Source organism: Sceloporus undulatus, chromosome 1 (genome assembly GCF_019175285.1).
Source record: "Sceloporus undulatus isolate JIND9_A2432 ecotype Alabama chromosome 1, SceUnd_v1.1, whole genome shotgun sequence".
NCBI lineage: Eukaryota > Metazoa > Chordata > Lepidosauria > Squamata > Phrynosomatidae > Sceloporus > Sceloporus undulatus.
Genome location: NC_056522.1, coordinates 170,944,262 through 170,970,425, shown reverse-complemented (window position 1 = coordinate 170,970,425; position 26,164 = coordinate 170,944,262). Strand labels below are relative to the sequence as shown.

Genomic DNA, 26,164 nt, shown 5'->3' with positions numbered 1-26,164 from the left:
GTAAGGCTGGGCGTGCGTTTGCGCGTGCGCAGTGGTGGCGGGGAGGCCACTCTCCATCCAGTTCGTCGTCACTCCTCCCCCGTCGCTCGCGCGCACGCCGCTGCCGCCTCTCCGCTCTCCGCCGTCGCCATGGCCGACAACGCCGCCGCCGCCGCCGCCGCCGCTGCGGGGCTGGAGAACCACCGCCTGAAGAGTTTCAAGAATAAGGGCCGCGACGTAGAGGTGGGTCTGCGCCGGGCGGGAGCTAAGGCCCGCGGAGACCCCCAGGGGACGCCGAGGCTTGGGCCTAGGATGGGGGAAGGGGCTTTGGGCGCTGCCTTTGGGCGGAGGAGGAGGAGGAGGGCGCCTTGCCTTTGTGTTAGGGGCAGCTATGGGCTCATGCGGCTCCTCCGCTCCGGAGTGGGTCTGCATTAGGCTCCCTGGCGCCGGTGGCCCTTATTTTAAGAGGCTGGCCCTTGTGGGCGACGAGGTTGAGGAAGGAGCAGGACTCGGTCCTCCTCGCACTTTGGCGCCCCTTGGGTGGCACGGCCAGGGCAGCAGGCATGCGGAAGTAGTATTGCTATTGTTATTATTGTATCTGGTACTCAGTCTGCTCCCTCAGATCCATATTACTGTATTAGTATTAGTATTATTCATTCTGCGGAATCAGTCTGTAGGAGACCTTGCAGCACCTTTGAGACTCACTGCGAGGAAGAAGGGGGCAGCAGGAGCTTTCCTAGGCTTCAGTCTACTTCCTCAGATGCACATTATTATTATTATTTTAAGATACAGTTGTGTTAGTCTGTAGGATCATTCTGTAGAGAGATCTTGTGGCCCCTTTAAGACTCACTGAGAAAAAGAAGTTGGCAGCAGGACATTTCCTAGACTTAGGTCTGCTTCCTCAGATGCATTTAGACATTCTTATTATACAGTTATCCCTCCATATTTGCGGATTTGATTATTCACGGATTTCATTAATATGTTCTCTCTAGGACTGTCTAGGTCCTCCAGTGCAACTCTGTGGTCAATTTTAACTAAAGGTTGCACTGAAAGACCATTTGTAGCTACTCCAGTGCCATTCTATGGTCAATGTATGTTGGACATTGACCACAGAGTTGCACTGGAGGACCTAGAGATTCCTAGAGAGGTGTCCTCTCAGGTAAAAACAGTGTTTTTGTTATCTGCGGTTTTTCCATATTCACGGGGGTCTTGTTCCCCTAACAGTTAACCCTAGCGAATATGGAGGGACAACTATATATATAAGACCAATATACAATATATATTGTATCCAATATACAATAAAGATAAAATTCAAAGATACAGCCATGCTAGTCTGAAGAATCAGTCTCTGGCCCCTTTGAGACTCACTGAGAGAAAGATGTTGGCAGTATGAGCTTCAGTCTGCTTCCTCAGATGCACATTATTATTATTATTATTATTCAAAGATATCGCCATGTTAGTCTGTGGAATCATTATGTAGAGATATTGTTGAGACTCACTGGAAGAAGGTGGCAGCATGAGCATTCATGATCATCAGTCCACTTCATCAGATGCACATTATTATTATTAAAGGTTACAGCCATGTTAGTCTGTAGAATCAGTATGTGGAGAGATCTTGTATCACCTTTGAGATCTCACTTAGAGAAATTGGAAGTATACGCTTTCCTAGACTTCAGTCTGCTTCCTCAGATGTGTATTATTATTATTATTATTATTATTATTATTATTCAAAGATAAAGCCGTGTTAGTCTGTGGAATCAGCCCATAGAGAGATCTTGTAGCCCCTTTGAAACTGACTGGAAGAAAGAAGTTGGCAGCAGCAGCTTTCCTAGGCTTAAGTGTACTTCCTCAGATGCATTTGGATGTTGTTGTTGTTGTTGTTATTGGTCAGGCTTTTGCTAGTGAAATAAAATCTGCATCTGCTTTTCTCATGGTAAGTAGTATTTTAAGAAGCTGGTGGTTATGGGCGTCTCAGGGGTCTGGAGAAGGAGAAGGACATCATCTGTCCTCAGGCCTTGCAGTTTAGGTGACTGCTTTCACCCCTGTTAATGTTCCAGGTTACAGGGGAGGGGAACTCAAAATAATGATGATAATAAGAATAATAATAGGTCAGACTTGTGCTAGTGAAAGTCTGCTTCTACTCTCCACTTCTGCTGGTGAAAATGGTTAACTGGAGTGGCCTTGTCTCTGCCTTCACTTTTGCCTTTGGATTCTGACAGGCCTTTGGCATCTCAGTGGCATTCCCAAGGAGCTTGATCCCTTCCTCCTCTTGACCCTCCTTCTTAAAACTTTGGATAAGTACACACACACACCTCTGGGTTTATTTTGGCTGACTTACTTTAAAATAATTTTTTCCGTTTAGAATTACGATTTTATTGGGATGTCTAGTGGTTCCAGCAGAACTTCATTTTGCAAACTGGTGATAGAGCTGGAGGTCTAAATAAAAAATGATTAAGTAGGGAGAGTAGGCCATTTGTTCTTGGTTGTTAAATGCCCTTAAGTCAGCCCCAACTCATGGCAATCCTGTGGATGAGACATCTCCAGGATCCCCCTGTTCTCAACTGCTCTATATAGTTCGGCCAGGTGCAGGCCTAGGTCCTCTCTGATTGAGTCCAACCATTTGTGGTTTCTCTCTCTCTCTCTCTCTCTCTCTCTTGCCCTTAGCTGGTTTCAAGTTAACCTGAACTCATGGTGACCCTGTGAATGAAATATCTCCAAGACCCTGTGTCCTCCACATTTGCTCAGGTCCTGTAGGCTCTGGCTTGTGGTCGCCCTAACTGAGTCTATCCATCTAGCATGTGGCCTTCCTCTCTTCCTACTTCCCTCCAATTTTCCCATCATCATTGTCTTTTCTAATGAGTCCTTCCTTCTCATGATGTGTCCAAAGTACGACAGCCTGTTTGGTCATCTTGGCTTCCAGAGAGATTTCCGGCTTGATCAGTTTGTTATTCCAAGTATTCATGCTGTCTCATGATTTGACTAAAGTACAACAGCCTCAACTTGATCATCTTGGTTTCCAGGGAGAGTTCAGGCTTACTGTGTACTAGGACCCATTTATTTGTCTTCTTGGCCATTCACAGTATCCTCAGTACTCTTCTCCAGCATTACATCTCAAATTCTCTTGAGTTTCAGTCTCTTTCACATCCGAATATGGTAATGGTGAATGTGATGGCTTGGACAATCCTCACTTTAGTGTTCAGAGTTATATCTTCACACTTTAGGATCATTGTCTAATTCTTTCATAGCAACCCTTCTAGTCTTCTTCCTAGTCTTATTCTAATTTCTTAGAAATAATTTCTTACTACAGTCGGTTCTTCTTATACACTGATTTTTTATACACGGATTCAAGTATACACGGTTTGAAAATGTTCAAAAAAGTATAAATTTCAAATATCAAATCTTGATTTTCCATTTTTTATAAGGGACACCATTTTTCTATGTCATTATATTCAATGGGACTTGAGCATACACGGATTTTGTTATACACGGGGATCTTGGAACCAAACCCCAGCGGATAACAAGGGTCCAGTGTAGTAATCCACTACTAGCTACAAATGAAAGAATGAGGAACAACAGGTGCACTTTCCTGTGGAAATCCAAATCAGACTATGAAACAAGTGGCCAGTGGTTAGATTACTAAGACTCAAAACACATTGCAGAAATAATCCAGTTTGAGGTCACTTTAACTGCCCTTCAATGCTAGGGAATCCTGGGAACTGTAGTTTTGTGCGACATTTTAGCCTTCTCTGTCAGAGAGCTCTGATGCCACAATAAACTACAGTTCTCAGTATTCCCAAGGACTGAGCTAGGGCAGTTAAAGCAACCTCAAATTGGACTACTTCTACAGTTTGTTTTGGATCTAAGATGTGAAGCACCAAATCTTATAATTATTTTTGTCTAATGCAAAATCCAGACTGGCATATACCACTACAGCTGGACTTATCTAATGATTGTAAACAGTGGCAAAATAGTTAAATATTCAGTGATTTTTTTAAAAAATGGAGTTATTTGGTTAGGCTGTAATTGTAAATATAATTTGAGCGGGCTCTATTGAGCTCAGTTAAACTTTTTTCTCAACAGATATGAATGAAACTAGGGGTTTGTTTCATAAGCCTGATTAGCAACAAGTTTACAAGAAGGGCCAGTGTGAGACAAAGCTGGGAAGTTGGGAGCCAATTCTCCATATTCTTCCCCTCAAAGAAGAATGGACAAAGCCTGTTCCTGTAGATGGCAATACACCTCAGTGTTGTTTGGTGTGGAGCAAGCTGCCACTCTATTAAGAGTTAAGTTTTGCTCTGGAGTCTCCAGCTGCTGCTCTCTATAGAAAAGGATCAGAACTGTTAAAGCCACCCTAGAGTATTCCTCGCCTAATGATGCATCTACACTGTAGAAATAATGCTGTTTGACACCACTTTAGGTAATCTAGCTCCATCATAAGGATTCTTAGGATTTGTAGTTTTACAGGGTCTTTAGCCTTCTCTGCCAAAGAATGCGGGTGCCTCACAAAACTACAAATCCCAGGATTCTGTAGGGTGGATGCATCCTAAGAAACCCGTATGAAATTCATGGGGTAGCCTTAATTCAACAGGCAACTAAAGGCAGATGCACACACTTATGGGTATAGTCACACTGCTGTTGTGTGCCTCCAGGTTGTTTCTGACTTATGCCCTTGTATCTTTATGCTAAGACAGTTTCCCCTAACCTGGTCCCTTCTAGATGTGTTGGACCAAAACTCCTGTTCATAGAATTATAGAATCATAGAGTTGGAAGAGACCACAAGGGCCATCCATCCAACCCCCCTGCCATGCAAGAACTCTCAATCAAAGCATTCCCGACAGATGGCCATCCAGCCTCTGTTTAAAGACCTCTAAGGAGGGAGACTCCACCACTCTCCAAGGGAATGTATTCCACTGTCGAACAGCCCTTACTGTCAGGAAGTTCCTCCTAATGTTGAGGTGGAATCTCTTTTCCTGTAGTTATTCATGATCACTTGGACAATTGTATCTGAGGGACCAAATGTTGGGAAAATCCATTTTTGACGACAGACTTCTATTGTTCGGTATTCAGAATGTGATCCTCTCTGTTCTGAAATCAGACTGGAAGGTGCATTGAAGATCTGTTATCTTGCTTTGCCTAGTGATAAGCACCTTGTGTTGTATATGTCATGACACTATTTATGTTAAAGGCAGGGACTTGGAATCATTCTCATGGAACAGTGGCATGGTGGCTTCTGTTAGGCCTAATATCATTTTGCCTGTTTTAACTCTCAGATATGGTTCTTATAGTCAGACAGCGTGGTAGACCAGTGTTTGGGCTGTGCTATTTCAGACTATATGTAAGGTCTTGTATTTCTCTAAATCAGGGGTAGGCAACCTTTTTGAGCTGGGGGCCAGGTTGCTGTCCCTCAGACCACTGGGGGGGCGGGGGCAAAGCTGGGGGCGGAGCTTCCACCCTCCAGGGGTGGGGCTTTCTCTGCTCCCTTTCCCGACCTCCAGCTGTCTGAGAGACAGCTAGAAGTGGGGGGGGGATTGGGAGAGGGGTGACAGGCGTGCACCTGCTCCTCCTGCCCTTCCTTGGCCCCCAGCTGCCTCTCAGAGACAGCTGGGACCAGCAAGGGCCCGTGAGGGCCAGAAGCAACAGGCGCGAGGCCCCTGCTCCTTTCCTCAGGGCTTCGCCAGGCCTGAGGTGTCCTCCGAAGGTCACCTCAGGTTTGCCGAAGCCCCGCGGCGAGGAGGAAGCGTGTGCTCGCCTCTCCTCCTTGGTCCCTTCCTTCAGCCGAACTGGCTCCAAGGGGCCCTTTCGGCTGACGGGGAGGGAGGCCGAAGGGAAGGGCTTGGGCACCCATCCCAGGCCCTTCCCTTCGGATCTTCCCTTCGGGCGAAAGGGCTCCAAGGGTCCCTTTCGGCCAAAGGGAAGGGCTTGGGCACGCCGCCGTCCTGGGCTCCTACACGGCCTTTGCAGCTCCAGAGCTCTCTCTCCGGAGGGAGGCCTGGGGTTGCATGGCCTTCTATAGGCCCTCTGCAGCCCCTGGAGCCCTGCTGGAGGGCTCCAGCGACTGCAGCGGGGCTCCTACAGCCTGGAAAGAGCCGGCAGGGGCCGCCAGCGCTGGAGGCCTCCTCCTCTTTCCTGGCTCCTGACAGGGCCCAGGCCCTGTCAGAGGCCGGGAAAGAGCCGGCCGGGGGGGGGGGGGGCCCGCACCGGGGGCCCCCCCCCCCTTCCTGGCCCCCCAAGCTCCTTCCCCGCCCCCGCGGAGGCCAAGAAGGAGGAAGGAGGCCGGCGGCCCCCCCAAAGCCCCTGCACGCTTGCGCGAGAGACCTTTGGCCTCTCATGCGAGGGTGCGGGGCCTTTGGCCTCTTGCATGAGAGGCCACAGGCCCCATGCGAGGGGCCCAGTCCTGCTGCTGATTGCCGCCGGCGCGGGGCCTTTGGCAATCAGCGGCAGGACCGGGCTTGGGCCCGTCCCCTGGTCTTGCCAGGCTGCATGCGGGCTGGGGGTTGCTGACCCCTGCTCTAAATCATAAGAAATCCCTACACATAGAAAACTACTGATTGAGAGAAGTTTTCTAGCTTGCCCTTGCATGTCTTTTTCTTTGTAGGAAAAAAAATGGAGGGATATTTAATCACCATGGTCTGAAATGGTACAAGTTTACAATTTGAAGGTTTTTATTTTAACTGGACTTTAAATTAGTCTTTTGCTTGGTTGGAGTTGATTAGCTGTTCTGATAAGATCAAATAAAATATTTGTTCTTTTACAGGTTGTCTCCCATACCTGAAATGCTAGAAACCAGAACTGTTTTGAATTTCAGATTTTTTTTTGAGGGGAGGGATTTTTGGATACCTCTGCATATATGTACATAATGAAATATGTTGGAGATGAGACCCAGGTCTAAATGCAAAATTCATTTATGTTTCATATACACCTTATATGTATAGCCTGAATGTCATTTTATGCAATATTTCTAAAAATTATGTGTATCAAACAAAGTTTGTATACATTGAACCATCAGAAAGCAAAGGTGTCACTATCTCAGCTACTCATAGACAACATTTCAGTTTTTGGAGTATATTGGATTTCAGAATTCTGGATAAGGGAGACTCAACTTGTATATTAAGAAAGTAGTGAGGTGAAGCGTGCTTAATCAACATTGATTTGAATTAAAATCCTGAATTAGTTTCATGTCTGCATATTTAATAGCACAACTGCATCATATGAGTAGCTTTATTCCTGTATGTTGGGTATTGAGTTAACATTATTGTATAGTGAGGGTGGCTCTAGACCTTCACTGTTCTTTACTGAGTCTTTACTCTAGATAAAAAGGAACAGGCCCCCTCCCTGCTGTCTTTTTGCCTGCAGTTGAAGACATTTTTATTTATGCAGGCGTTTGGTGGATGAATTTTACTTCTGTTGTGCTGTAAATGCTTTATGGTTGTTACTGCTTTCAACTACAATTGCCCCTCCACATTTGTGACTTTGACTTTTGCAGATTTGATTATTTGTTGTTTTGATTAATACATCCTCTAGAAATCTTTAAGTTCCCCAGCACAATTTTGCTGGATGTTGACCATAGAGTTGTGCTGGAGAACCTAGAACTTTCAATTTGTAAGCCCTCTAGTATGATTCTCTGGTCAACTTCTAGCAGATGTTGACCATAGAGTTGCACTGGAGGACCTGGAAATTCCTAGAGAGGTGTTCTCTTAGATGAAAAGAATAGTAGTTTTTTTTTTAATTTGTGGTTTTTCCATATCCATGGGGGTCGTTCACCGCTAAACCCAGCAAATGTGGAGGGACCACTATATGTATTTTTAATTTATGTTTTAGTATTAATAATATTTAATTATTTTTTTAACTTCTGTAAACAATCAAGCTAAGAAAGTATTCTCTCTATTCGTACATGTCCTAATGGACAGGCCAGAATAGCTAAAGAGGTGGTTGTAGGAATATTTAGCTACTTTAAATGTATTCAGGTTTCCAGGATAGAATCAACTGCTTTCGATGATACTAAGGGAACTTGCAGGTATGGTCTCAGAGTCACCGTCAGTATTTTTTTTTAGAATTCTTGGAGGACAGGAACAGTGCCAGCAGATTGGAGGAGGAGTGCAGATGTCCTTCAAAAAGGGCCAAGAAAAGAAAAGAAAAGACCCAGATGACTATCAGTATGTTTTTTTCAAAAACAAGCCATGTCAATCTAAACTTTTTTGTTTGGTAAGGGATACAAGCTTGGTAGACCAGGAGATTGCTGTTGATCTAGCATATCTTTATTTCAGCAAAGCCTTTGACAAAGTCCCCCTAATATTCTTGCAGGCAAGTTGGTGTGAACTGGCTAAAATGCTGCTGTTAGGTGGGTTTCATAATTGGTTAACCGACTGAATCCAGAAAGTGGTCACCTATAGTTGCTTTACATCCTGGAGAGAAATGTGAGTGGAGTGCCCCAGGATTTTATCTTGGGACCAGGGTTTTGTAAAGGCATGCTTATCAGACTTGTGATGACACCAAATGGGGGAAGGTTAGCAAAACATAGAGGACACAATCAGGATTCAGAATGGCCTTGGAGAGCTAGGCCAAAACTAAAAAAATGAATTTCGCAGGAATAAAGGTAAGGTACTATATCTAGGCAAGTAAAAATGAAATGCACGAATTTGGATGGGTGACAACTTGATTGAAAGCTTTGCATGTAAAGAAAAGGATCTAGATGTTCTTAGTAGACCACAAGCTAAATATAAGTCAACTATGTGATGCAGCAGCCAAAAAATCGCATCACATTTTATGCTGCATCATTAGTAACAAAATGCCCATATTGAGGGAAATAGTATTGCCACTCTATTCTGCTTTGTCAGAGCTCCCCTGAAAGCTGTTCAGTTCTGTGTATTGCAATTCTAGAGAAGCATGTCTAGAGAAGCATGACCAAAATGATCGAAGGTCTGGAAACACACATGAGGAATGAATTAGGGAGTAGTATACCTGCCTTGGAGAAGAGAAAACAAAAGTGATTGATAACTGTTTTAAACATCTGAAACATCATGTAGAAAATGGAGTGAGCTTGTTTTTCTGCTGCTAGAACATGAACCAATGATTCAGCTGTCAAGAAAAAGAATCTGCCTACAAATTCTGCCTGGAAGTGAGCAAGTAAATGCATTCTTTGATGTTGTGGATGACATTTTTAGGATCTGTGATGTTACTACCAGAGTAGGTGTGGAGACGTAGCAGTTGTATCTGTAGCTGTGCGGATCTGTACACATCTAACAAAGAATTCTCAGAGAATATTGTTGTGATATTTTAATTCCATTTCAGTTTATTGTTGCTATTACTTTTATAATAATAAACTAATAAACTTTAGTCTTTATCCTAGGGTTGCCATAAGTCAGGACTCCAAAACCAGGAAAATGTAGGACAAATGTAGGATAACATTTTCAAATGTAGGATACATTTTCAAAAAATGGAGGACACACGAAAAAAAATGATGATTTTTTTTTATTTTTATTATTAAAAACCAAAAACATACAAATATGTATATAAGGAAAACATTACAATTGATTTCATCTATATACATCAGACAAACAAATAACAAATAACAAGTAAACATTATATTATATATATATATATATATATGGAAAAATAAAAAAACAAAAACCCACATAATAAAATACCCAATATACAATTATCCCAACAATCCATTCTCACTTATTTACCAGGATACACCGAGGAGATCCTTCTTATGGTTGCATTTACCCTCCAAACTTTAAACCTCCATCTCGTACCTTCTCAATCTATCTTCTTCCTTACTTCCCTACCACCTCTCCAACTATCCTAACTTCTAATATTTATCCTACTCAAACCCTCCTCACTTACTTGTCCTTCCCACTATGATACTTTAACATTCCCATTCTTTCCTCTTGGTAATCTTCAGTAATAATTAATATCCAACCAATCTAATTCACATTCACAGAGACACAGAACTTCCCCTCACCAGCCTTCGTATTATCCTTAATTAGCATTGCCTTTCTTAAAATGCAACAAAAGTAACAATCCAGATCCACTCACCCTTAAATATATCTTCTTTAAAGTATATCTAATGTACTGTTTGAATACCATTTATAGAGTGTTACTTACAGTATCTCAATCATCATCCCGAATATATAGCCGTAATACCCCACTTAAGATCCAAGAATTTGAAGAAACCTTCCCAGTTGTCTTCTATCTTATTTGTAGATTTGTCCCCAAGATTTGAGTCAGTCTGTCCATCTCTATCCCCGTAGATTTATGAACCATTCTCAATTGTGGGTTGTTGACATTTCCAGTATTTGACATAACATATCCTGGCCAAGACAACAAAATAGTACAATAATTTTTCTTCTTTCCCCTTATATTTCCTCAAATATTCCCAAACAAAAACTCTTCTGGTTTGTGTTCGATTACTCTACCCATAATAAGATTAATTTGATTGTTAATGTTTTTCCAATATTCCTTAGCAAATTTGCATGTCCACCAACAATGATGAAGGTTCCCACCTCCTTCCTGCATTTCCAGCATATATTGTTGGAGTTTTTGGACATCTTAGCAATTTTAACTGGGGTTAAATACCATCGGAAGAACATTTTATAAAAGTTTTCTTGTAGATTCTGAGAGACCGTAAAATTGAAGTTATTCCTCCAAGTTCTTTTCCCATTGACTCATGTATATGGGGTGCCCAAAATTGTTGGCCCATGTAATTATTGCTGTTTTTACCACTTCTTCCTCCATTTCCCAGTTTAGTAATATTTTATAAATCTTCCTGATCATTTTCGTCGTGTTGCCAATTATACATTGAATTAGGTCTGATTTGTCACTGGGGGAGGCAAACCCATATTGTTTACCATCTTCTAGAAATCTTCCTTGTAGTTGTTTATATGTAAACCAATTTATTCCATCCCTCCATATTTAATGATCCTTAGATTTAAATTTATTACAGAGCTCCCTTTATTGATTAAATCTCTATATCTGATCCAATCATCTTCTTTATCATTTCTTTTCTGTAGAAAGCTTCTTGAGGGGAGGTCCAATCTGGAATTTTTGAAAATTGCCCTAGCCCTGTATCTGCTCCAAACCCCAATCAATGATCTTCTTATACAGTGTCTAACAAAGGATTTATTTTGTTTTTTTCTTTCCATAGATCAAATAGGCGTGCCATCCATAAACTCATCCCATCTGCTTCCATGTCTAAAAAAGTGTCGTTTTCTAACAAAATCCAATCCTTAATCCATAGCAAGCAGCATGCATCATAGTATAACCTCAAATTGGGTAAATTTAGTCCACCTCTCTCCTTACGTCCTGCATAATTTAAATTTAATTCTCGGTTTGTGACCTCTCCAAATGAAGTGAGATATCTTTGTCCCATCTTTGAATGTTTTGTTAGAAATAAAGATAACTTGATGATTTTTTTTAAAATGTTAATTAAATGCATGTTTCTTAGGCATGATCAAAATGGAAGGCATTTTGGCATTATTCCTAGATGATGGCGAAATGTACTTCCCTTTCTGGCATCCCCCTCCCCATTCCAAACAGCACATTTGGGCATTGACCATGGCTTTACTTAACATGGCCTCTTGCATATTTCAGAGACTTATTCTATAACCAAAACCCCTTGTGGGTGTTAACACTTAGCATGGTTTAAATGGCTATGCATATTGAACATGTTAAGATGGTTTCGCAAAAAGTGGATTTGCCATTTCAGGTTTCTTGCACCAACTGTACCTAGAAGTGTGTACTTGGTCAAGGACTGTGGTTTTCTTCACTGCGCATGAGATTGTAAAAATCACAGCAACTTACATTGGCCAAGCCTCAGAGGCTTGCTGTATCAATATCACCATTAAAGAACCAAAACACACAGAAAGGCACTTAATGAAAGTCACACTCTCTCGGCTTCTGAAACAGTGCCTGCATGCCTCTGAAGCTGACTCATATCATCATCATCATCACCCACACTATCACTGTCAAAACAAGGGAGACTTGTTAACATTAAAAGCACCCAAAACACACTTTGGAAGGTGACACTCTCTCGGCTTTAGAAACCAGTGCCTGCATGCCTCTCAGCTGACTCATATCATCATCATCATCCACACTATCACTGTCAAAACAAGGGAGACTTGTTAGCATTAAGAGCACCCAAAAACACATTTGGAAGGTGACACTCTCAGCTTCTGAAACAGTGCCTGCATGCCTCTCAAAGTGACTCATCATATCATCATCATCATCACCCTATCACTGTCAAAAAGGGAGAGACTTGTTAGCATAAGAGCACCCAAAAACACATTTGGAAGGTGACATCTCTCAGCTTCTGAAACAGTGCCTGCATGCCTCTCAAGCTGACTCATATCATCACCACCAACACCAACTATCATTATCAAAACAAGGGAGACATTGTTAGCATTAAAAGCACCCAAAACACACTTTGGAAGGTGACACTCTCTCGGGTTCTGAAACAGTGCCTGCATGCCTCTCAAGCTGACTCATATCTATCCTATCATCATCATCATCATCATCAACTATCTTGTCAAAAACAAGGGAGAGTTGTTAGCATTAAAAGCACGCAAAATAAAATTAAAAAAACTTGAGGCCTTGACACTTACCACCACCACACTCCCCTCCTCCTCAAGGCTATGGAATCCTGGGAACTGTAGCTCTTGGACAATTCACCCCCCTTTTGAGAGAGCTCTGGTGCCACAATAAACTACAATTTCCAGAATCCCATAGCACTGAGCCATGGATGTTTGGGGGGGGGTCAAACTATTTCTGCAGCCTTTTGCTACCCCAAAGCCCTTCCTATTTACAAGCAAGCCAAAAACTCTCCTCCCCAGCCATTGAAAACCAACCCAGTGGAGGGTGATGATTGCTTCTTTCCCATTGGTCAGCTTCCGGAGAAATTTGTTTTACAAGTAAAGGTGTTTAGGGCCTCAAAAACGATCCTGTGATAAAGAAATTACAAGATATTGACGCGGTTTACATTTAAAAGATGAGGTGTTTAGACTCCCAGTGAAAACATGAACGATTACAGTGGTACCTCGGGATACGAAAATACCAGGTTACGAAAATTTCGGGATACGAAAAAACCCATAGGGTATTGTTTCGGGTTACGAATGTTTTTTCGGGTTACGAAAAAACTTTTGGTGCTTTTTTCGGCTTTTTCGCACGGAATCGCGGCTTTTCCCCATTAGCGCCTATGGCAATTCGGCTTACGAAGGCTTTTCGGGTTCGAAAGCGGCGCCGAGGAACGAATTAATTTCGTAACCCGAGGCACCACTGTATAGCCTTTTTTTAAAAAAAAATTCTCACTATAACCTGGAAGGTAATGCCTGTTACAGGGTATATATACCAACCTGGGTGGGCAAAAGCTCTAAGTGGCAGGCATCCTGAAGACCTGCTCTTTAGGCTACGCCGCACAGGGAGGTGAGGAGGGCGGGGCTGCGCGGGGAGGGCGGGGAGGGGCTTCCCCCTTCGCCTCCTCCGCCCCAGGCTGCGCGGCCCTCCTCTTCCTCCTCTGCTTGGTGGTGGAGGAGGAGGGCAGCGCGGTCAAGCGCTGCAACCAGGGTTGTCCCAGTTTTTGGCGGCACCCGGGACAGGAGGGGCCCAGGGCCGCCAAAACCGGGATAATCCTGGTTGCAGCCAGGTTATGGCAACCCTACTTATACCCTGCCTTTTCCCAGTAGATAAGACCCCCACATCCTGTAGTTTGGGTTATGCTCCACCCACTCACTCCAATAGGCAGGGAGTAAATAGAGAGACCTTCTGGTGACCCCACGTGGGTGGAAGTAACCCTAGAAGGCCAGTCTTGTCCTGCCTATCACTCCAGTAGGATATGTTTGCTGTTGCTCTGCAACTTCTTCACTACAGCCACTCCAGTCCTTTTCCTTCTCTTCGTTTCTCTTTCTGCCTTGGAAGCATGAAGAAAGATTTAATATGGCAAGGGCTCCCAGGATTGGAGAAAGGTCTTTACTTTGCCTATGACTCTCCCTCTCCTCCAAAACTGCCCCCTTTCATGGTGGGAGCACAGGAGATTTCTGCAAACAGCTTTGCAGCACATGGGAGCCGTGGGAACAGATAGTGAGGGGTATCCTCTCCATGTCTCTGTTTCTCCACATCATCTCTGCCCAGCCCATTTAGGGCCAGGGATCAGTGAGGAAACTGGCCAGAAGTCATGGAAACTTCCCTTCTCAGCATCTCTGCCCAGCCTGTTCAGGGCCAGGGTTCAGAGGACAGGCCAGCCAAAAGCCATGGCAAAGGATTTTTCTGCATCACCTCTGCCCAGCCTGAAACAGGGCCAAGGTCAGAGAGGCAAGCCAGCCAGAAGACACAAGAGAAGGGGTGAGTACCAGGGGTCCTCTCTCTCCAACCACCAAGGAACCTTTGTCAGATCTAATGCCCTCGCTCAGGGCAGGCATTGCCAGGAGGCCTCTGCCATTGCCACTGCAGGCACTATGCCTAGCATAAGGTTTGGGACTCTGCCAGGAGGGCAGATGGGGGGATAAGCTTTTGGTCTCCCCCTTCCTTCCCATCTCTAGACCCAATGGCACCCAGGACCCCAACAGGTATGGGAGATCCTATTGCAGCCTGAGAAACACATGGTGGTGTTGCCAGGGCTCCTGCACATTCCTTGTGAATTCTTATAATGAGATGGTGTGAAAGGAGGCAAAGAACTCTTCTGCATTATACAGCCACCATCTTGGTCACATGGCTGTAAAGGAAGCCCAGCAGGGCCTGAGGCTTCCAACTCTAAAATGGTCTTTTTGGCTGCCACAGAGCATCCCAGAAGGAAAACAGAAAATGGCTTCAGGTACTCACCAGAGGGAGCATGGCCTCTGCCACCCACTTCTAAACAGAGGCTGGAGGGCCATCTGTTGGGTATGCTTTGATTGAGAGTTCCTGCATGGCAGAATGGGGTTGGACTGGATGGCCCTTGGGGTCTCTTCCAACTCTAGGATTCTATGGTTTGCTGAGAGAACACATGGATACAAATCCCCCTGCGTTCCCTCCTCAAAAATAACAAAAAAAAAAGGGGGGGGGACCACTTGTGGATAGGATGAGTAGAGAATTCCCTTCATCCCCAATTGTGTTTGGGTTCACCCCCAAACTGTGGCACTCTTGAGAGGATAGTTGGAGCACTTGGCCTCTCCTTTCCATCAGAGATTATCCTTTGTTAGGATCCAGACATATCTCAGGTAAATGGGGAGCCATGTCCCACAGCAGCCCCCTCTGCCCTTCCCAGCTACCTATGCAAGTGGGAAGGGAGTTGAGGACCAAGCCAGCTTCTATAATGCAGCCAGGTTACTATAAAGCCTGCCTGAGATTGAAAGGGCTAAGCTTCTAAACCCCACCTTGAAGTTGTGGCTGTCTCAAACATAAATAAATTAAAATGCTCTGTAAATATCAGGGCTACACTACAGGCCATATGCAGCTATCTACCCATGGTTACAAATGGTCTCCAGTCACTGCTAACTTAAGAGCAGTTCCCTCAGTGCCTGGAATAAGCTACTGGCCAGGCAGCCTCCCTTGATGGGGCAAAGCAAAGAGGGGAGAGCTCCCACAGCAACAGGTCTGGGGACTCAGATTTAGAAGAGATACTGGTTAACATTTTATGGTGTTCTGGTGTTAGCCCATGAGGTTTGAGTTGTGCTGTTTCTGCTCACCCCCCTCTCCTTTTTCTTAGGCCAGAGAAGATGCCTGGAAACTAATTCAACAAGGGAGGGGGCTAGCCATAAAGCCACATGATGACTTTTCTTCCCTCCTCATGGGCCTCCATCTTTGCCTCCATTGGGGCCAGAGCCTTTTTGCCTTAGCTGGATCAGCCTAAGACATAAGATGAGCACATGTTTCTCCTCCCTTGTGCAAACTGGTGTCAGCCTTAGCACTTATCAGTAAGAGCATAAGTTTTAACAATACAGATTCATTTAAACAGGGTGACTCAAGTAAGGAGAAAGAATCAAGGCGGCTTACATGACAAGTATAGTCACATGTACAGTCAGCCCTCCATATTCGTGGCTTTGAGACTCGCGGCTTCAATTATTCACAAGGTCAAGGCCACTAATGTTGGCATTTCTCCTTGGGCAGCCCAGGGAGAGATCGGGGAGGTGAAGGCAGGAGGTGCCTTGTTTCCCCCCCTTCTCCTCCCCAATCCTTTCCTTAGGCAGCCCAGAGAGATTGGGGAGGCGAAGGCAGGAGGTGCTTTGCCCCCCCAAGACCCTTCTACCTGATCCTCTTCTTGGGCTGCCCAGGGAAAGGATCAGGGAGGAGAAAGATCTTGGAGGGGTCAAGGCACTTCTTGTCTTCTCCTCTCCGGTCCTCTCCTTGGGCTGCCCAGGGAAAGGATGGGGAGGAGAAAGGTCTTGGAGGGGCCAAGGCACTTCTTGTCTTCACCTCCCCAATCCTTTCCTTGGGCTGCCCAGGGAAAGGATCGAGGAGGAGAAGGAGCAGGGAGCCAATGAAAGAGACACGAGGGTGGGAAAAGCTCTTCTTCCCCTGCTCACCCTTCCCTTTATCTGGCTTCTAAGTGAGGGGTATAGTTATTTGTGATTTTTTCCATATTCGCGGGGGTCTCATTCCCCTAACCACTGCAAATATGGAGGGGGACTGTATATTACTTGTATAGTATCTATAGACTTGTGGGAATCATGAGGCTTACTCACTTGAAAAAATGCTCTGGGAAAAATACATAACAAGCAGGATAGTCCTCTCCCTCAAAAAGCATAATGAGGACTGATCATTCCTTTTTCTAAGGTCATTTTCCACTCCTGGATGCCCCCAAAACTGGCAGTTTATTCCATTTGGTAAATAGAAGAGAGGTGATCTGGGGAGTCTGCAGGAATAAAGTCTGTAAAAACAGCTATAGGAGACCACATTGTGTCCTGAAGTATGGAGAGAACCGTGTTTCGGTCTGACTCCATCTTTTCCTGTTTCACATAGATGCTATTTTGAAGTGTCCCCCCAGGATGGAAAAGAGATCTGCCTGTAAAAAGCAGTGGGAAAATGCAACTTTTTAATGTAGCTTGGGCTGGTAATCATTATGTCTAGTCCTGCTACCCTATCCCTGCAAGTAGCGACAAAGAGAACATTTTCTGCTTTCTATCTTAATTCTTAGAATGGGTGAGAAACATTTCAAAAAATAGTTTTGCTGATAAAGTTTCAAAGCATATGCAGTTCATACTCTTTATATTAGAACTTGGAAGGGGCTGTGGCTGGGACCTACTGGCTTTGATAGTCCAGCAGTGAACACTGAATATTTTAGGTCAGACTCTCAGTGGTTTACAAAAGCCCTATTATGTTTTCCAGATGTTTTAAACCTCTGTTGCAAGGGGGGCTGAAGCATAGAGAGTAACTGTACAGTGCTTCATCCCCACGTTGCAGCTTGGATTGAGAGAATAGCATGCAGCAACTCTACGGTTAATTCATTGTTGTAGAGGTTGCACTGGTACTCGAAAACTGAATGGACTCCTTTTGGTCAGGCAGAGGAGGAGGACATATCTTGATATTCATGTTCGGGTGGGTGGAAAACATCTCATAGGCAGTATGCAGACATGAAAGTTCTGTTTTTTTTAAAAAGTGTTATCTGCTGCCTATTTCTCTAAACCTGTGTAGCATTATATCTGGGTAATAGAAACATATAGGCTGGGATCCTGTTATTGTTATGTGCAATTGTAAGTCCAACATATGCCTTGTATATCATTTTGTAGTCATTGTGGGAGTCAATTTTTTTTCTCCCGCTGCAGTGACCAAAAACCTTCCCAGGAGTCACCATTTCACTATGATAGCCCACTCCTTCACAGCCATTCAGTGGGTGGTAGAGAACTCATGGGATCAGAGAAGTGTCTTTCTGAATGACAGCATTTATCTGCATGTGGCTACAACAGCATAGCCAGATTCTTTGATTTCCTCCAGCTTTCCATCAGTTACTAAATTACCATGGAGGGTGGTCGGAACTGTGAGTTCAGGGTAAGTTGAGAGGAAATGTGTAGCATAGTTCAAATTATGGCATGTTTACACTGTGCTCTCTAATGCAGGAATTCAGCCATCACGTGTTGGTGACGTAACACAAGTATGTTGTGTTCAACATTTTTGTAAAAAATACATATCCTTTACAGTGACAACAATTCCAGTCGTGATGTAATTACTATATTCTGATTAGTTATTTTGCTCATTTCTGTAAAAAAATGTCTTGCAACAATTATTTAACTAAAACCCATAACATCACATAGAATATATATGTGATATTTCTCCAACATTTAGCTGAAATTTGCTTATCAGTGTAACTAAGTTTTAGTAGAGTGTTATAGCAATGAACATGCAGTTTTAAATTGTGAGCTCCTAAGTTTGACAGAGATTGACCTAATAAGTATGGTCTGCCATAGGGCAGAGCACCAATTGTCCTCAGTTTCAAAACCAAGATCTTCTCCCAAGGTTTTTGCCCCTTCTTCCAATGTTACCATACAGGTATCCGATAAAACAATATAGCTTAATGTTTAATACAGGTGAACTGCTTTTACGTTGTATCAAAAGCAATTCAAATTGTGAGAGTACGGTTTTCAGCCAGCTTTACTTCAGGATGAGATGCGAAATTAATAACTTGATGTATGTGCACATACTTCTTCCAGTTGAAGTTTCAGTTGATTTACAGTCTTATGATGTGGTCCAGTAAATAAATCCTGTAAGTTATTTGATCTTTAGCTTCTCCATCTTTAAACCTTGGAATTTTGTCATAATCTAAAAGCATGACATAAGAAGGGCAGCAGATTTGCCAGAGATAGACTAAGTTGTTTTTGGCCATCACCTCCATGTTTTCAAGGACATTCTCTATAAAAGAATTTTTAAACCTTCAGACACATGTAATAGGTATAAAAATTAAGCATCAACATTGAGATATAACATAAATCTTATTTGTCTCAGTTGAACAACTTTGTAATAAAGTTTCAGACAAGGGATATTTTCCAAACCTAAATTCCTTAGACAGTGTTGTGTATGAAATCCTTTTTTGTTTGTTTGTTTTGCTAAGGTGAAATCATGAGATTTAAATAGGATTGTTTGGAAAAAATAAGGAAACTTAGGGTCAGAACAGACTGACTGGTAAAGCTGGTTTCCATGTGGCTTGGGGGGCTTGACCTATAGATGCCGCATGCCCCCAAGATGTCCAGAAGCCGCCCTGGCTGATCAGACATGAGCAGCTTGAAGCCGCTTTGGTGTTGCGGTTGGGCCGCCTAAGGTGGCTTTTTACCTACCCTCCACTCCTATTTGGGCCGGCTCCAGGGCAGACTGGGGCCTTGGCTGAATATACATATCACATGTAGTTGCCCATCTAGGTTAAATTTAATTTTTTTAAACGTTTTATGTTGTCCAAGGTCCAAAACACACTGCAGAAATAATCCATTTGGAGACCGTGGAGACCGCTTTAACTGCCCTCTCTCAGTGCTAGAGAATCCTGGGAATTGTAGTTTATTGTGGCACCAGGGCTCTCTGACAGAAAGCTCAATGTCTCACAAAACTACAGTTCCCAGAAATCCCTAGCATTGAGCTATGGCTGTTAAAGCAGTCTCAAACCAGATTATTTCTGCAATGTGTTTTGGGTCACTGTCTCCAATCCAGAGGCTAAAATTACAGTACTAGAATCAATAACATTACATCACAGTGTCTTAAAATTTTAAAAGAATTTGGTGATGCTTTAGGTATACCAATTAATTTGAAAAAAAATAAAAAATATTAAGTTTTAATTTTTCTAAAAATGATAAAGTTACTTTACGATTGTAAACAAACATTCCAGTCTTTGTGGTGTCCATCAAATATGTAGGAGTGACATTGTATCAAGAAACTGTTCCCATTATATTTGGAACCACTTGTTAAAATGCTAAAACAAAAAATTAATACTTTGAAATCTTTGAAACTATTTTTGCAAGGCTGCATAGCAGTCATAAAAATTTCAATCCTTTTAAATTTTACATATCTGTTTCAGGTAATTCCAGCACCAATTCCATACAGTATTTGCTATTCAGCATCTGTGAAAACCTGGTGAACATTTTGCATAAGGGAAAAAAATCACTTTTGATACTGTTTCTGCATTTGTTAATATGGATAAGTGGAAATAATTTAAGTTTTGGAAACAGGGACTTGGGGACTTAATAGGTCTCTTTCGAAAGCTGGTTAAAAAGACCACTGAAACGTCTGTCTTCAAATACCAAAAACTTCTAAAACTAATAAACTGGTGTTATTTAACCTCTATGAAATTGAAAGTGTTTTCTAAATGCTCAAATTGTTGTTGATGATGACATTGTGGTTAGTTCCTCTTCCATATAAGTCTTATACAGTTTCTTTACAATTATCAGTATCCTTAATACTCTACCTTTTACCACTTATTTTCCTTCATTTACAGATTAAGTTTATTCTAACCTCTTGAAAAAGAAATATATCTGTCTTGTGCTTGTATCTTTTCAATGTTCACCTTAGTTGTGTTGTTTTTAGGACCAAATGTAGAAGCTGCACTTTCACAATAATTTGATAAGATACCTCAGGATATTTTGATTAGCAAACAGACTAAATATGGGATAGATGACGATGATGATGATGATGATGATGATGCTTTATTTATATAGTGCTGTAGATTTAGAAGGAAACACCATCACATGGATCCATAATTGGTTGGAAAACCATGCTGACAGAATTGTCATCAGTTGGCCCCAGAACAAAACTCTTCAGTGTTTCATCAGGGATTTAGATTATGGAGTGGAGTGAATCTTTATCAGATTTGCAGATGATACAAAACTGGGAGGGGTGGCTAACACACTGGAAAATGGAAATAGAATAAAAAAGGACTTTGATAAGCTAGAAAACTGGGCTGAAAATAAAATAAAATTCAACAGAGACACATGTAAAATTCTACATTTAATCCTTAAAAACCAAATGCAGAAGTTACTTGTGGGGTTCATGGAGGTTACTTGGTTCAGCAGTACATGTGAAAAGGACCTTGAGAATATTGTTGATCATATATGTTGAATATGAACCAGAAAAGAAGGCAAATGCTATCTTAGCCTGCATTAATAGAAGCATAGTTTCCAAGTCAAGTGAAGTACAGTGGGCCCTTGTTATATGTGTGGGATCCGTACTGGACCTCCCATGCATATGGAAAAAACTGCTGGACCTCAAGTCCCGTTGATTCTAATGGTGGTATGCTCCTGCACGCAGTGCTGTGGATGCAGCACGGGTGTGTGCACCATTTTGTCCCCCTGGTCAGGCCGCCCACGGGAGCTCAAGTCCACAGATGTCAAGCCTGTGTATGGTGCGGGCGGACTGTAATAGCCCCACTGTTTTCTGTGTTGGTCATGTCTGGAGTACTGTATTCAGCTCTAGATTTTAAGAAATAGACAAGTTGGAACATGTTCAGGGAATGGCAGTGAGGATGATATAAGGTATGGAGAACAAAACATACAAGGAGAGGTTCATAGAATCATAGAGTTGGAAGAGACCACAAGGGCCATCCAGTCCAACCGCCTGCCATGCAGGAACTTGCAATCAAAGCATACCCGACAGATGGAAGTGTGTTCCTCCAGGGAAGTGTGTTCCACTGTTGAATGAGCTGAGCCTGTTCAGGCTGCTGAAGAGAAGATTGGGGGTGACATGATCACACTTTTTAAATACAGTCCCTACTTATCCACAGGGAATCTGTTCGAGAACCACCACCCCGCTCCGCAGATAACAAAAAGTGCTCACAGCCCCTAATGCAGCCATGTGCACACATCCATTTAAAATAATGGGGCTTGCTGTCCAAGGAAGCCCAAGTCTGTGAATGGCAAGCCCACAGAAAAGAAGAGGCCACTGTACCTTAAGGGGTGCCACAAAGATGAGGGTACAGGCATGTTCTCTGCTTCCTGAGAGGGTAGAATTAGTGAAGTTACAGGACAATAGATTTTGACTGGATGCTAGTGAGAGTGAGAGCAATTCAGCAATGGAACCAATTGCCTAGAGAGATTGTGGGATTTCCTTCTCTGGAGGTGTTCAGAAAGAGTCTGGACAGCTACTTGCTGGGGTTGCTCTAACTGGAAATCCTGTGTTAAGCATGGGTACCCCTTTCAACTCTACGATTTTGTGAACATGTTTTGCAATGCAGATGGTGTCTGTTTTCCACATGTGTAGAAGTGTAATTACAAGGCATAGCTTGAGTAGGAAGGATGTGGTTTCTCCTATCCATTGTTTCTCCTAGTGAGGGATACTTCTAGTCTTGGTGGCTCATTGCAAGATAAAGCAACTTGGGTTGCAGTAGTTATGGGGAAGGGGGTTCAGCACAGGGAAAGTATCCCTGACCACTGAAATCAGTCTTGAAATTATTTTTTTTCTCTGCTTTATAGAAAATCAGCAGTTTGTATCTCCTTTCACATAGGAAGCAGCTGCCTAGTCCAACCTTTAGCTGGGAGTTGCACAAACATGGCTAAAGAAGATGAATTTGAAGAACCATTATATTCTGAATGCTTATTTCACTTATGTATTGTATGTTTCTAACTTTTTTTCTCTTTCCAGACTATGCGAAGGCATAGAAATGAAGTTACTATTGAACTTAGAAAGGCAAGTATATCACTTTTTGTTTGGTTTTTGTTGTGTTAAAAGTGACAGTGAGGGGTTTAGCTAAAAAGCTCTATTTTGTATGTAATTTGAGGCAAAAGGAAACTTACTGTCATGACATTGGAACAGAACCTGCACTAGTGTTCTGTGAAGTGTACACATTTGTGTCCAGGTGTTCCTAGCTGATAAAGTAAGTGCTAATATTTACAATGTCCTTCCAGAGTTCTGTTGTGCCTCCTCATTTTTGGGCTGATCTTCATAGATACATCACATGCTTACAGTCCCATTGATGCCACCTGCCATGATGTGACCACCTATCTATGCCTTGAGGTTACATTTTACCTCTTCATGTATAGAAGGCCCCTTGTCAATGACTCCTGCCCAGTCTCCAGCCTTTATACAATTTCCCTAAATGCATAAGGGCTAGGGTCTCAAGTGTCTTCCTCTTCAAAGTTTAATATCTTAGGTAGCGTGTTTGTATGTGCCTATATGGTTTAGAATTCCCCTGCAGCCCCTCCCTCGCAGTCATCCCAAACTGTGATTGGCTGTCAGCAAACCAAGTCTGCCCAGTAACTGCAACATGACCCATCTTTGTTCTCAAGTTTTAAGACCTTTAAACCTCTTCTAGTAAACCAGGGGTGCTATGTCTTCTAGTAAATCAGGAGTGAGGATCACACAGCTCTCCAGATGTTAGATTGCAACCTCCAGTACTCTCACTGTTGGCTGTACTGAGTAGGGGTCAAGGGGCATGCAGTCCAGCAGCACCTGGAAGGCCACATCATTACCACCTCTTCAGTAAATAATGGTTTACAACAAAGACATAGCTGTATTAGTCTGCAAAATCAGTATGCAGAGGGATCTAGTAGTGCCTTCAAGACTGGCTGAAAGAAAGAAGCTGATATCATGAGCTTTCATAGATTAGAGCTTACTGCCTCAAATGCATCTGAGGAAGTAGGCTCTACGAAAGCTCATGCTACTAGCTTCTTTCTTTCAGTTAGGAAGGTGCTACTAGATCCCTTTATATAACAGTTTACTAGTATTGGCTTCTGCTGTAGGACAGTTGGCTACATTCGTGCTTGAGGCTGGGTTCAAAGATTGCTACTGGGAAAGGAAGGTCTCCATGCACATTATAAAGACACTATGGACAAACTGTGTCAGTGTATGTTCTCACTGTGTGTTCCACTGAAAAGTTTTCTGTATTTAATAATTTATAAGTAGAAATTTTAGTTAAAAATAAACTAAAAAAAACAAACCTGGGTCAACTTATCCATGTGTCAATGTAAGTACTGTACTTTCGATTTATCAAAATGCTTTATCAAAATGTAAGTGTGTGTGTGTGTGTGTGTGTGTGTGTGTGTGTGTGTGTGTGTGTATGCATGCCATCCCTTACTCTTGAGTACAGCAGCAAGGAAGCTAGGATGACTAAACTGAGGCTGTTGTACTTTGGCCACATCATGAGGGAAAATGAATAATTAGAAAAAGCAATGATGCTAGGAAAGGTGGAAGGCTGTAGAAAGAGAGGAAGACCCACAAGATACACGGATAGGATCTATCAGGGAGGACATGGACATGCAGGACCTGACCAGAGAAGTTGAGGACAGTGGGTCTTGGAAAGGTCTTATTCATAGGGTTACCATGAGTCGATTTGGATTCAAGGGCAGTTAACAGCAATAAATAGCTGAGGGTTTTCCAGTTACTAATATTAATTTGTGTGCAACATTTCAACATGAACTTCTGAGGATTAGTTAACAATGAAAAACCATTGAGGTTGTCTGTCCCGATTCTTTTCAGAATAAAAGAGATGAGCATCTTTTGAAAAAAAGAAATGTTCCCCAAGAAGAAAGTTTAGAAGATTCAGATGTTGATGCTGACTTCAAAGCAGTAAGTTGCTTAATTAAAACCCTTGTTATAACTAGAAACTGTTAACCTCTGCAGTTAAACTAATATATTCAAAGTATGACATTTGTAAAAAAAAGTATAATGAGTTCTGTTAGTAGAGAAAATCTAAATTATATGACCTGTTGCTTCTCTTGAGAATATTTGACTTGTAATGAGAATAATAATTGTAATTTTTCTTTTATTTAAGCAAAATGTTACACTGGAAGCCATATTACAGGTAAGTTGTTAAAGAATACATTATTTCTTTAAATGGGATTTGCTTATTTTAATGCTTGATATTTTTTTAACATTCTGAAATCTGTACATTATTTCAGAATGCTACCAGTGATAACCCTATTATCCAGCTAAGTGCTGTCCAGGCTGCAAGGTAGGCATATCTTTACACTTATTTTGAAAGGCTAAAGTGCAATTAATGCTTACTTTCAATTTTAAAAAAATCATTAATTTCATTTTAATTTTACAGAAAGTTATTATCAAGTGACAGAAATCCTCCTATTGACGATTTAATAAAATCTGGAATCTTGCCAATATTGGTTAAATGTCTAGAAAGGGATGATAAGTAAGTAATGGTTTTTTTCTCTCTCTTATTTTATATTCTAAAAGCATTCATCAAATATATGAGCTGAATGGCTGAAGTTAAATAGCTTTTTACAGTTATTAAAGTAATATTGTTCTTAGGTATCCTTCCATATACTTTAAAAGCTGCAAACATTTTATGTTAACACTGTGATGTAGAACCCCTAAGAAATGTGCAGGTTACACCAAGTATCCTGTGGTCTGAAACAATATCTGATCATTCTAGAAGAATTTGTGCAGGTGGTACTATTTCAGGCACAGACAATTCATTGTCTATATATTGCAGTATCTTTAATAACCCTTCTGCTTGTGTTATTTTCTGTTGTTACCTAGAAGACACTTTCTAGCACAGAAAAACTACTTTAATTCCACACGGGAAAGGGCTTCCTAGGTTTGGGGGCTAGTAAGCAGTTTTGCTCAAAGCTTCTCTTTTCCAATTATCTGAAGAACACACCACTTCTTTGTACTCACTACATAGTTCCCAAATAAAGGAATACGTTTGTGTGTGTTTGTGTGATGGAGGGGACATAGAGAAAGAAAAAACTAAATCTCTGCTATTACCAGTTTTTCCCCCCTCACAGCTGTGACACTCTTTATTCTTTATATACAAGCACACATACACATGTATGAACATGCCTCCCTGGATGGAAGAGAGATGGAAAGGTGCTATAATTAAGATGCTTCTTTGCTGTAGATTAATTTCATTCTTCACCTTACAGTCAGGAGTGGGAACATCACAGACTATTTAACCTTTTAAACTTTTTCATTCAAATGATGCTTAGTTTTCCTGTTGATCTCCAACAGACAGGTTCATTATGGTTGGTGCATTCAGGCCCAGTGCTCCCTCATGATTTCTCAGCAAGACGTTGAACATAGCAAAAGGTAGACTCAGCCTTTTTGGCTGTTCATTTTCACGTGCAGGAAAATGCAGCTTTAAGCGGCATAGGTAAGGTGGTCTGCAGCCATCATGGAGCCATCCAGTCCTGCTCATTGTGATTGTGCAGTACAGGATTGAGGGCTCAGGAACAATAGCATCTTCCAGCAGACATTACTGGCCACTGGAGGTCCCAGGCTTTTCCAACCCAATTTCTCAAATCTTTTATTCAGAGTAAGATAATACTGGGCTAGAAAGAAGTGCAATGTGGTAGAA

The 26,164-nt window shown here is 42.4% G+C and overlaps 1 protein-coding gene across 1 annotated transcript in view; it reads left to right on the top strand.

Moving 5' to 3' along the window:
* Nucleotides 1-20: 20 nt before the first annotated feature.
* KPNA3 (karyopherin subunit alpha 3) overlaps nt 21-26,164 on the top strand; it is an 82,023-nt gene continuing 55,879 nt past the window's right edge. Inside the window, exons 1-6 of the mRNA XM_042453402.1 lie at nt 21-222; nt 22,498-22,542; nt 24,331-24,420; nt 24,626-24,655; nt 24,753-24,805; nt 24,902-24,997. Coding sequence (XP_042309336.1) covers nt 130-222; nt 22,498-22,542; nt 24,331-24,420; nt 24,626-24,655; nt 24,753-24,805; nt 24,902-24,997 — 407 coding nt within the window. The 5' untranslated portion in view covers nt 21-129. The remainder of the gene's footprint in view (nt 223-22,497; nt 22,543-24,330; nt 24,421-24,625; nt 24,656-24,752; nt 24,806-24,901; nt 24,998-26,164) is intronic.